Here is an 11,772-nt window from a genome sequence, read left to right on the forward strand (position 1 = left end):
AGCGTGATCATTCCCTCCATGGGCCCTGGAGCTGAACCTGAGCTCGGCTGCACGTGGGGCGTGGTGCGTGTGGGGGCTCGAGCGTGCCAGAGGAGCTGCATGCACTCCTGCTCCTGTCCCTGTGGGGTCTCTCTCCTGGTAGGACCGCTGCTACCTCCTGGGCACCATCAGGCCAGCCCCTGTGGCATGAGGGAGGCTTCTGCTGGGCAGCTTCCTGAGAACAGCGCCCGGCCCTGGGGGAGCAGCAGGAGAGGTCCCTCCTTAGCCTCTGAGGCCCTGAAACCCCTGCCCTGGCAGGCAGCCCTGTCGGCGGTCAGCCACGGGTTTTGAGTCTCATTTGCTACCTGCTGAGCTCACTCTTACCTGAACTCACTCTTAAGCATGAAATAAAGCAGGCTCGCAGGCAGGCCACTTGTCTGCAAGGTGCCACTGGCCAGCGTGGGGACAGTGGAGGACTCCTCACCTGCCCAGGGCTCTCTCACTCCGCTCCAGCCGCGGGCCGCACAGCACCCTCCGGCCAGGCCTGCTTCCTAGCACTCACACCAGCCCTGCACCCTGGTCTCCACCGCGGAGATGAACTGTGTGCTCTCGGAAGCCAGCCAGACACCAGAGCAACTCGGAGCCCCCGCGCCGCAGGGTCTGTGTAAAGGGCTGTGCTGTCAGCTGCCCAGTGCCATCCCGAGAAGCCGTGGCTTTGGCAACTTTCCCACAGAGCACCAGAGAAGGGGTACCCCGGGGCTGTCCTCTCCATGAAGGCCTCTGAGTAAGGCTGGCTTTTCTCTTTGGTGGTGAGATTTGCATCTGGCTGCGGAGGCTGGAGCTTCGAGACGTTGACCAGGGGGCACCTGACAACCTTCCTCCCAGGGACCAAAAAGGACACAAGTGGCTCCCAGTGCTGTCGTAAAGGCAGGGTTGCATTCGGAATGGCTTTTGCTGATTGGTGCTCCCTGGCCCTGAACACCTGCAGAGAACATACCTGGCTGAGGGCCGAGGGGGCTCCAGGACGTGGCGACCAAGGAGGCACCTGGCAGCGGGCAGTGAGGGGCCCGAGGCACCCAGAGCTCCAGATCATTAACTGAAAAATGTCATCGCCACGTCCCTGGCACTGTGAGGAGGCAGCTCCTGAGGTGAAATCCGCTTGTTCGACCCGCATTATTGAGCATCGACATACGCAACGAGCCTGCAAGGACCGGGAGCACAAAGCCGGAGAGGACCTCCCTGGGCCAGGGCTGGCAGGAGGGACGGTGTGGCAGGCAGAGCCACCCAGCCAACGTGGCCTGGGAGGGAGGCGACAGGGCAAGCTTCACAGCACGTGCGCTTAGCCTGGGTCTTGAAGGAGATGCTGGGCCTAACTGGGAGGCGGGAAGGCATTCTCGACTTTGGGGGCCGCCTAACCCGACTCCCAGGTGTGATCTGCCCAGCGTGCGTCAGGGCAGCTGGCCGTCAGGTGGTCGAGGCCCTGAGCCTCCGAGTAAGCTGGGTTTGAACTGTAGGCTGGACATTTCTGCAAGGGTCGAGGAAGCGGTCAGGGAAAGGCCCAGATGAACACGAGGGCAGCAACGGAAAGCGTGGAGCCCGGGGGCCAGTCGGCAGCCGTGTCTGCCCACCACCTCAGAGGCCACTGCTGTGACCTGCCGTGTTATGGAAGAACCTGTCCTGTAGGAAAAGGGGCACGTGACAGGCCAGGTGTCCCAGGCAGAGCTGGGCAAGCCTAGGGTGCACAATGCCTGCCATGCCAGCTGGGATCTTCCCAGAGGGTGCCAGCTGGGCAGGGAGAGCCCCGGCCCTGAGAGTGACGGGGTTTTCCAGGAAGGGCCACCTGGTGATGTGAGGAGCGAGCCTGGCTCCAGGGTGGCTTCAAGGACGAGCCTGCGTGCTCGAAGAGCAGCCTTGACTACAGCACGGGAGCGCCTTCTGATGGGCGGGGCCTGGGCTGCATGTGCTGGGCAGGTCACCCGATGGCTGGTCCAGGCAGGCCCGTCTGCTGAAGGCCCCGCAGCCCCTTCTCAGGCGTTCCCTGCCGAGGGTCCCTGGAGAAGTCTCTCTCAAGCCCCTTAATCCTTTGCCTGCCGACCTCCCAGGTGCGGGACTGACTCCATCCGGCCAGTCCCCACCGGGCATCTGGGAGAAGCACCTGGCAGCTAAGCCATGTGTGTCCTCCGTTTACCACCTGGGACACCAGGCGAAGTGTGCGTCGGCCTCGCCGTCGGTGCCACTCGAGGGGTGGTCTCGCTCCGAAGGCAGGAGAAACCCCCGGGCTGTGTCACGTGTGTCTGTGTCGCACAGCGTGAGCACGGGGCTGTGCCAGGTGGGCCATCCCTGAGCCCGACCCACCGAAACAACTGAGCAGGGACCGCACCTCGGGGGAGAGTCCCAGCCAGTCCCACTACTCGGGGTGGGGGGTGGACTAGTTTTTTCATTTAGAGAAGTAGTACCCAGAGAACTTTCACCACACTGGGAAGCACAAAGAAGAGAAAGCTTCATCGCCCATGATGCCGCACTCAGTAACAATCGTTCACTGCGGCAGGCGTGTGTGTGTGAGGGCTACATAGCAGGGTCTCCGTGTGACGACACAGACTGCACACATACACTGCTCACACTATGTGTGTATGCACGTGTCCTGCACTCACATGCATACACACACGCTGTGCTCAGATAGTACATACACGCGAATACTATGCAGGCACCTGGCATACTGGACTCGTACTATCACACACATGTGCACAGGCAGATATGTGGTACACACATGCACACACTCATGCACACACACATACATGCTATAGTTTCTGCACACACGGGCACACACACTATGCATATCTCCCACAGATGTGTATACACATGGTACACTGTACATGTGCACAGTCTGCACACACAGACACATACACATGTGCACACACTGCACACACTCCCCCACAGACACACATACATAAGGCACACACATATGCACACGCTGCACACAGAGATACATATACACATGATACACTACACACATGTGCACACACTGCACACAGACATGGAAGACATGCCACACTACACACGTGCACACACTGCACACAGAGACACATGATACACATGCCATGCAGTACACATATGCACACACTGTACACAGACACACAACACACACACCACACCATACATGTGTGCACACTGCACACACAGACACACAATACACATGGCACACTGTACACGTGTGCACGCACTGCACACAGACAATACACACACCACACCGTACATGTGTGCACACTGCACACACAGACACACAATACACATGGCACACTGTACATGTGCACACACTGCACACACAGACACACTATACACACGTCACACTGTACACGTGTGCACACTGCACACAGACACACAATACACAGAGCACACGGTACACGTGTGCACATGCTGCACACACTTGAGCCTTCCCTGTCCGGTGTCTTTGCCATCGTGGTCGGTTGCTGCTGCTGCCCTTGCCCAGCGCTCCCATCCCGGCCCTGTCCCCCGGGTGCAGAGGCTGGGCCACCCTGCTGGGGAAGCCCCGCCCACTCACACCCGCCCACAGCACGGGGGTTGTGCCCTCCCTGCGTGGCGGTGGCCGCTGCCCTCACCTGGAGACGGGCGTCACGTAGTTCCCGGGGAACACCCCCGACACGCCGGTCCTCAGGGACGCGCCCTTGAACCAGCCGTCCTGGCACTTCTCCAGCACGCGGTACATCTCGCCCTTGCGCAGCTCCAGCTCGTCGCTCTTCTGGGGCTTGTAGGCGTAGAGCGCCAGGTACCTGCGGGGGCAGCGCCAGGGCCGGTTCAGCCTCTCGGGGCGAGGGGAGGGCAGCTGATGTCGGGGTGCTACAGTGCGCACGGGGCTCACGCACCCCTGGACCAACCCAATCCTACAGCCAAACCCGGGACGGGGAAGGGAGGCTGAGGCACCGCAGTGTCGCGACCTCCAGAGAATCGCCCCAGGAACTGCAGGAGGGGGCGGTGGCCGCCCGCAGGCCCAGGCCAGCGAGGACTCCCCGCCCACTGTCACACAGGGAAGCAGCTCAGGGGGCCGAGGGACGCTGAGGCCCTTGGAGGACTCTTCAGAGTCAGAAATGGGGGCCAGGTCTTGGAACCCCACAATTTTTTTCTGTTCCTGACACCATCTGAGCAAGAGAAAAGCTGAGGGGAGGTGGAGTGTGGGCTGGGCACGCCTGGACTGAGCGGTCCTCACTCACCCACCCCAGCCCACCTGGTCTGCCTGCCCTGCTGGCCAACCTGCTGGGGGGGCCTCGGGCCCTTCCACAGGAAAGGCGGGGACTAACTGACTTCTCCTTTTCTTTTAAGCTGTATTTGCAGACAAGGAAAGAACAGTCATGAAAATCCTGGTCGCTGGTGTAAAACACCTGACAGATGACACAGGGTTCCCTGCCCCAGGGCCTTCCGAGGACTGGATGACAGGTGGGCAAGTGCCCTGCTCCTGGGGGGCTGGGTGGCGGTTTCCAGCGATGGGGGATCAGCATCAGGCAACTACGCTTACGCACCAGGTTCAGCCAGGGCAGCTCAACAGAGAACAAGGACATGCTTCAAAAAGTGCACCTGTGGGCCTCCCACGGGCCAGCCCCTCGGTGGGTGTGCTGGCACCCCCTGGGACTATGTACTCTTGGGGCCCCTGCAGGACAGCAGGTCCCTGGGGGTGTGAGGGGCTCACAGACCCCCACCGCACCCTCCTGACTGGAGGTCTTCCTAGTAGGTAACCCAGACCTGGGACAGGTGCACTAGGTTTCGAGCAATTAAAATGAGGGCCAGTAAGGAAGATTCCAGAATGGAAAGGTTTCTCAGCCTTGAACAAAGTCTGCCTCCCCTGCCCCACACCTGAGTTTGACCAGCAAGCTCCTCTGCTTTTGTTTGCAGGTGCTTCTCTCGCCCCTCCCCTGCCCCAGGACATCCTGCACCTCCTTAGCATGAGCCAGCAGGGTCACACTGGGAACCCACGCCCAGACGCCCAGACCCAGACGAAGTGCGGAATTCTGTTGTCCTGTTTGCTCTCAGCCAGCCCTTCGATGGCCACAGAGGAGAGCCAGGGAGCTGCATTTGTAAGGCTGCAGCCCGCCCCAGTCCACTGCCTGTGTGCAGCACAGGGGGCTGCTTGGAGGGTGCAGGGCAGGGGAGGGCTGAGTCTGCACTGCTCGGGCTGAGACAGAGGAAGGAGGGAAGGAGAGGCAGGAGCAGCGGGGAGTCCGACATGGGAGGCCTGTGAACACATGAACGTGATGCAGGGCGTGTGTGCTGCTCTCGAGGAAGTGCACCTGCGTGTAAGTCCTGCTCCCAGTCACCCTGCACCGTCCCTTTGCGATGCCAGAACAACCTCTGGCTCTGTGGCCGGGAGCAGCATGCCCCGCCAGGGCAGAGGCTGCTCGGGCACGTGGGGCCACATGTGACTTCCTTGATCACGTTGCACTGCCCCTGCCTGTTCTGGGAGTAGCCCCAGGGCTCCTTATCCGGAGCAGGCTGAGGCTAGGCCCATCAGCCACTGTGGACGCCCAGTTCTGTCCCCGCAGCTCCCGGTCCTGTGTGGAGCCCTGACAGGACAGTGGAGTGGCAGCTGGCCTGGGCTCTGCTGGAACCCATGTTCCACAGTGGCCTGTGGGTGGCGGCCCTGACTTGGGTGGTCCCTACTCCTCCCACTGGCTGTGGGACACTTGAGCATGACAGGGCGGAGGGAGGCCACTGTGTCTGGAGCAGAGCTCACAGGTTCCCCACGTAGCCGCAGAGCACAGGCCTCCCAGGTGAGCTCTGGAACCCACTGCACTGCCCCAGGGCCCGCGCTCCTCGCTGGAGCTCCGCTGCACGGGGCCCTTCCACACATGGTCCCGAGGCGGCTGCCCTGAGGAGGACATAGAAGGCAGATCCCTCCTCTTCCTCACTCGTCTCCACCTTCTCATCACAAGCGCGGGGTCTGAGGGGCTCCGTGGCTGTGTTCTCTCAGGACAGAGATGTCTCTGAGCAGAGCCCCTCTCCTTGCAGGGATCCAGGCACCCGTAGCCCCTGCTGACCTGGGTCTGTCGGCCTCTAGGGAGGGCGAGGTGCAGGTGAAGAGCCTAGGCTGGAAGGCGCTTGGAGGACGGGCCACAAAGCCGTGCGAGTCCTCCTCCAAGGCCACCTCCAAGCCCCAGGCAGCTGCCCTTCCATCTGGCCTCCACGCCGCATGCCCGTGAGGCAGGCTTCCCTGAGTGCTCGCTGCCCTCCCCAGCGCCGACAGAGGGTCTGGCCCACGGGGCAGCTTTTTAATTAATAAGCGTTGAAAGAAAAATAAAATAGGGCCCTGGTTGTGAGATTCAGACTGGTGAGGGGAAGTGTGTGCGTGCGTGTGCGTGCTCTGGGCGTGTCGCACACGTGGGAGAGCAGAGTGACTGACAGGGAACCGCTGTGGGCTGCTCCCTGGAGCAGGAGGCACCTGTCTCAGAGCCGCCTGCCAAACTAGGAGCCGTCCAGAGAGGGCAGCCCATTGGTGGCCTTGAGGCTGGACGCACCTGCCCACTCCTGGCCCAGTGAGCAGATGAGTCAGACCCGGCTTCCTCAGATGCCACACCCCGTTAGTAGCCGGGATAAACACTCACAGACACGGGGCCCGGGGAGGGGTACGGCAGGAATGAACACTGCAGGGCTGACCCACGTGGGGAGGTTCTGGGCTCGTGTCTGCAGACCTCCCTGCTCGCACCGGGCACATGCACATGCACGCCCACGAGCTGGGACCCCTGAAGCTGGGAGTCAACCGTGGTGTCAAGACCCTGTTGGGGATGGCTGGCTGTCTCTCTGTCTCTAATGGAAAAAATAAATACACTTGAAAAAACACCACCGACCATCTGAACCGTTTGACAGACATGTTTGTGACCCTGGGGGAGTAGCCAGCAAACAACACAAGGTTAATTACCTCTGGGGAGTGAACTGATCACCCTTCACTCAATATGCTGAAACCCGGTGTCATTTAACGGGACAAGGACTTTGTGCAGACTTCTCAGCATAAAAGGGCATTTCTATCCTTCTTGTCAAAATAAAAATGATTCTTGATCATCTTAAGACCTTTAAGTCAGAAAAGGATTCTTTCACGATCCCATTTTTACTTTAAAACAACGCAGACTCAGTTTCTAGTGAAGTAATAATGGGAGGAGAATGGAAAAGCCGGGGGTGAAGCCGGCGGTGCCTCAGTTGCCCCCACGGCCTGGGAGCAGGGACGCGCCCTTCCTCACGTCCTTCGCCGGGTCTGCTGAGACGCGGCGGCTGGCTTTACGGAGCGGTGGCCTCGGCTTCCCGGCTGCTTTAAGCCCTCACACGGAGGCCTAGCTTCCCGACAGCAGGGGGTCTCAGGCAGGGTGCGTATCCAGTGCACAGCGACACGACACCCCGGCCCCCGGGCCAGCGTCCTTTCCAGACTGTCACCCCTGGGACGGCAGGCCGCTCGCTCTCTCTCCGTGCACCGTCGCCAACTGACTTACAGGGCTGCTACGCTGGGGGCAGGACAGCAGCACAGAGCTGGGTCCATCCTGCCGGAGCTGGCCACCAGGCGAGCTGGGACAAGGGGAGGACAGGAACACACGTGTGCCGTGTGCCAGGCACACGCAGGAGCCTGCTGTGGGGAGGGATCTGCCGTGCTGCCATGATGGGCACCGGCCTGGCGCCCGAGGCTGCAGCTCGGCCCAGGGATTTCGTGGGGCACCGTGTGGTACCCAGGACCCCGCGGGGCATACACAGTGAGAGGGTGCTGGGTCAGGGATGCCCGTGTCCTGAGCCCAGGTCCGGCATGGCTGGCACCCTAGGAGGCACTGCCCGGTGTGCCCGTGCCGCCGCGCCTTGCCCGCTTGAGTTCTGTGCCCGCCCTGCCCGTGAGCCAGCCTCCTGTGGCCTCGGATGTCAGGCGGGGCTCTGGCGTGCGTTGCTGGGGAAGGGAGACGGCAGTCAGCCGGACTTCACCACAGAACGGCTCACCTCCTCCTTGCCCTGCGGGTGCCTCAGAGGGGGCACCACGGGCAGAAGGCCGGCTGGGGGTGCCCTTTGCAGAGCCTGTACTCTGACACACGCTATGCTGGGGGACGGGGCGTGGATGGAGGGGCTGCTTTCTTTCAGGATGACTCAAGAGCAAGCACTGGAGTCATCTGAACTCCGAGAACAGGCCATCCCAACCTGCTGCTCCAGCTCCTGGGCACCTGCAGCTCCCAGGTGCCCATGACAGCCAGGGAGGCAGACCCCCTTCCTCCATGACTGTGCAGCAGCTCCGGGAGAGCTGGGCGGCACCCAGGCCCACAGGGCTCACACCCCGGGGCACCTCCGCAGGGCCTGGTCCGCATCCTCCTGGCTCCCAGGCTCAACTCTCACTTCCCATTTGTTCTATCTATTATAAAACCAAAATGATTTTAATTGTCAGAGGATGAGAATGCTGGCCAGAGAGAAACAGAGGGCAAAAGCACCTCTCAGAGGAATGTGGTCACGTCAAATCCCTTGTCCTCTCTTTCTCCATCCTTTTGGGGTGTTGGGCACATGACACGCACGTCACCACTGGGACCAGGATTGGAACGAGTCGGCCATGCGGAATCCAGCCCCCTTAGCCACTAGTCTGTGGGGCCAACCGTGCCAATTGGCTTTTCTAAAGCGTATTTATACCTTCCTTGAGAGAGAGACAGGCACCTCCACAGGGTCTTCACACCACAGTTCCCTGTAGGCTCACACGCACGTGTACGCATGCTCGTGTTCACATGCACGTGTACACAGGGAGGCCTCTGGACTCAACCCAAGGCCTCCCAAAGAATCCACTTGCATTGACACTGCATCACCATCTGACCCCTCTGTGTGCTTTAAAAGGCTTTGGCAGCTTAATGCAGGCCTCCTAGGACAGCCCTTGGAGGGTGGTGGGGAGGGACCCTCTGACGGGGCTAGACTAGTTGGGCCACCCTCCGTGCTCAGAAATTACCTCAGCAGATTCCCACACAGAGGCCAGTAACTGAAATACCATTACGGGAACCTCAGGGAGCCTCTTCACCTCCACCCCACAGCCTGCACGGGCTTCGGTGACAAGTCGATGAAGGTGCTCCTACGAGCAGGTGTGCAGCTGGCACTGCATCGGAGTCAGAGGTCGGCCCTGCGTCCCTGCCCCCAGTGCTGGTGCACAGACCCACGTGCCAGTGCGAGGATCATGGCCCATCTTCGTGCATCTGTGCCAGCAATACCTTCTACATGCCAGAACACTGTCACCCACCAGTGGGGCCAGAGAGACCACGCCTCTTAGTCACGAGGCTCTTTTTCAAGGCCCATGACCTGGCCTGAGGATGTCTGAGCCCTGCAGTATGAGGACGGTGGGGTGAGGGTCCCCTGGGGCAGTCCGACACCGACGTTGCAGTAGCCGCCGGCCCAGGCCATCACCTCCGCAGGCCCCGATGCACGGCTGCGGCTTCTGTGAGGTATCCCAGCCGTGTTCAACTTCGGGACTTGAACATGGCCCGAGACGCTCAAAAAACACCTGTGCCCCTGCCCCTGACCCCTTCCAGGGACACAGGCAGGGGACCGCCAGTGTATCACAGCTAATGGCCCTCGTCCTGCTATTACTTGGGAAGCTACTCCAGGGCCACCCGCTGTGGACATCGGGCCCCTTCCCTCCTGGCTTAAAGGGAGAGCGAGCTTGCACCGCACGCTGAGCTGCTCCAGGGCAGCCCCCAGAGGCCAGGCAGGTTGCTCTCCCTAAAGGCCCCTTTCTTTGCTCGGAAGGCACCCCATTCTGCAGCTCCGCAGGGTCTGAGCGGCCCCGCGGCCCCGGGGCCCCGCGACCCCGCCGACCGAGGGACCCACTGTTTCCAATTCACATGCTCCACATTGAGACATTTGTTCAGGGGCTGAACTCACCGCCGAGTGAGACGGCAGAAGGCAGTCTAATTTTTCAGAGCACTGTGTAATGGGGAGGTTTTAAACTAAGAGCTCCATCCTGCAGCCCCGCAGGGTCTGAGCGGCCCCGCGGCCCCGGGGCCCCGCGGCCCCGCGACCCCGCCGACCGTGGGACCCACTGTTTCCAATTCACATGCTCCACATTGAGACATTTGTTCAGGGGCTGAACTCACTGCCGAGTGAGACGGCAGAAGGCAGTCTAATTTTTCAGAGCACTGTGTAATGGGGAGGTTTTAAACTAAGAGCTGTAATTTAACGGAGCAGATTTTCTAAGAGAGAGAAGTATCTCACTTCCGACAGTGACTCATCGGTCGTGCCCGGACGGTGCGCAGCTGTGCGCGCTGCCTGGCAGTCGGCTGCTTCAAACGCCGAGCCAGCCCAGGGTGGAGTTGCTGGCGGCCAAGCAGGCTCCCGAGGTCACCTGCTGCTCCGGCCCCCCACCAGGCCTTCCCCAGACCTCTGCCCCGGGCTCCAGCGGGCCGCTTCCTGACTGGGAGCGCCTGGGCATCACCTTTCTCGAACATCCCCGCTGCTCACAACAGCAGTCCTGGGGACAGTGACACCCACAGAACCTCCAGCAGCCTCATCGGGTGCCACTACCACAGAGGAACCTGCTAGGCTCTGGTTCCCACACTTCATCCAGCAGCCTCATCGGGTGCCACTACCACAGGGCACCAGGAGCCACGGGAAACCCCAGTAGAGACCACGCGTGGAAGCTAGCAGGGCTGGGTGGGGCCGTGGAAGGCGGGCAGCTTACACGTTGAGGGGCAGCTGGACTTTGGGAGACGTGCCCTGTTCTCCGGCCACTGCAGCAGCTCTCGGCATGGCCGTAGGGGCTGGTCCGCCCACGGAGGAGTCCTGGAAAGAGACAAGAGGAGACGGTGAGGACACAGCCGTCCAGGGACAGTGGAGCGGGAGACGGTGAGGAGACAGCTGTTCAGGGACGGTGGAGCGTGGTCTGGCTGCGCCGTTGGCATCTGCTCCCCGCCAGCTGCCTGTCTCTGGACCGCCAACATTACAAGGCTGTGCTGGCTGGGGTAGTGACGTTTCTGCCGCCCCTGCATGGTTTGGTGGCCAAGGACATCTGTCTGTCCCCCAGGAGGGTCCCAAGATCCCCTTCTGTCCTCCAGCCTGTGTCCAGACAGTCAGGATCGCACTGCGGTCAATGCGGGGAGGGCGCATCGTGAGTCCTGGTTCCAGTCTCAGAACCTGAATTATTCTCACGTTCATCAAAGAAAGTCCAGACAAAACCTTTCACACTATGACGCATGAGCTTACGTGAAAACAATGCCCACGGAATGGGAGACGAGCCCCTGCCTGGCAGGAGACAGGGTGGCTGCTGCAGGACACAAGGCGAGGCACCTCCCCTGGAGGCGCTGACGGTGCGAAGCGTGGTGGGCCCCTCATGCAGGAAGTGCTCGACCACAGTAGCTCCTGGAGTCAGCTGTCTGCCGAGCTCCCGGGGACATGCGTGAGGGCCAAGCAGAGGGAGCTGGTGGCCAGGAAACCCTCACAAGAGACTCCTCAGCCCCATCGTCAGGGTGACGCAGTCCCCAGGTGCCTCACACCCGCTGGCCGACCAGGACCCTCTCTAGGGCAGCTGTCTTCCTGCCGACAGCAGACAGCCAAGTGGCCGAACTGGGTCACCTTCTGCGGCCTGTCCCAGCCCTGGCCACGGGTACCTGAATGCGACCTGCTCTGGACTTAGGGTCTCTGCAGACATAGTACGGGATAAAGATCCCAAGAGAGATAACTCCTGATCCAAGTGACCTGGGAGACCTGGAAGCAGAGGGCAGGGAGTATGAGGCAGGAGCAGTGCCCACAGCCAGGACTGCCAAGCACAGGTCTGAGATATGTCCCCAAACCCCAGCCTCT

General features: G+C 61.1%; 1 protein-coding gene across 1 annotated transcript in view; it reads right to left on the minus strand.

Annotated features, from left to right (window-relative positions):
- SH3RF3 (SH3 domain containing ring finger 3) overlaps positions 1–11,772 on the minus strand; it is a gene marked incomplete in the record, with an annotated part of 355,159 nt that overhangs the window by 70,014 nt on the left and 273,373 nt on the right. Inside the window, 2 exon segments of the mRNA XM_027772894.1 lie at positions 3,597–3,767; positions 10,655–10,755. Coding sequence (XP_027628695.1) covers positions 3,597–3,767; positions 10,655–10,755 — 272 coding nt within the window.

The sequence above is a fragment of the Tupaia chinensis genome, unplaced genomic scaffold (genome assembly GCF_000334495.1).
Source record: "Tupaia chinensis unplaced genomic scaffold, TupChi_1.0 Scaffold000041_1, whole genome shotgun sequence".
Classification (NCBI taxonomy): Eukaryota; Metazoa; Chordata; class Mammalia; order Scandentia; family Tupaiidae; genus Tupaia; species Tupaia belangeri.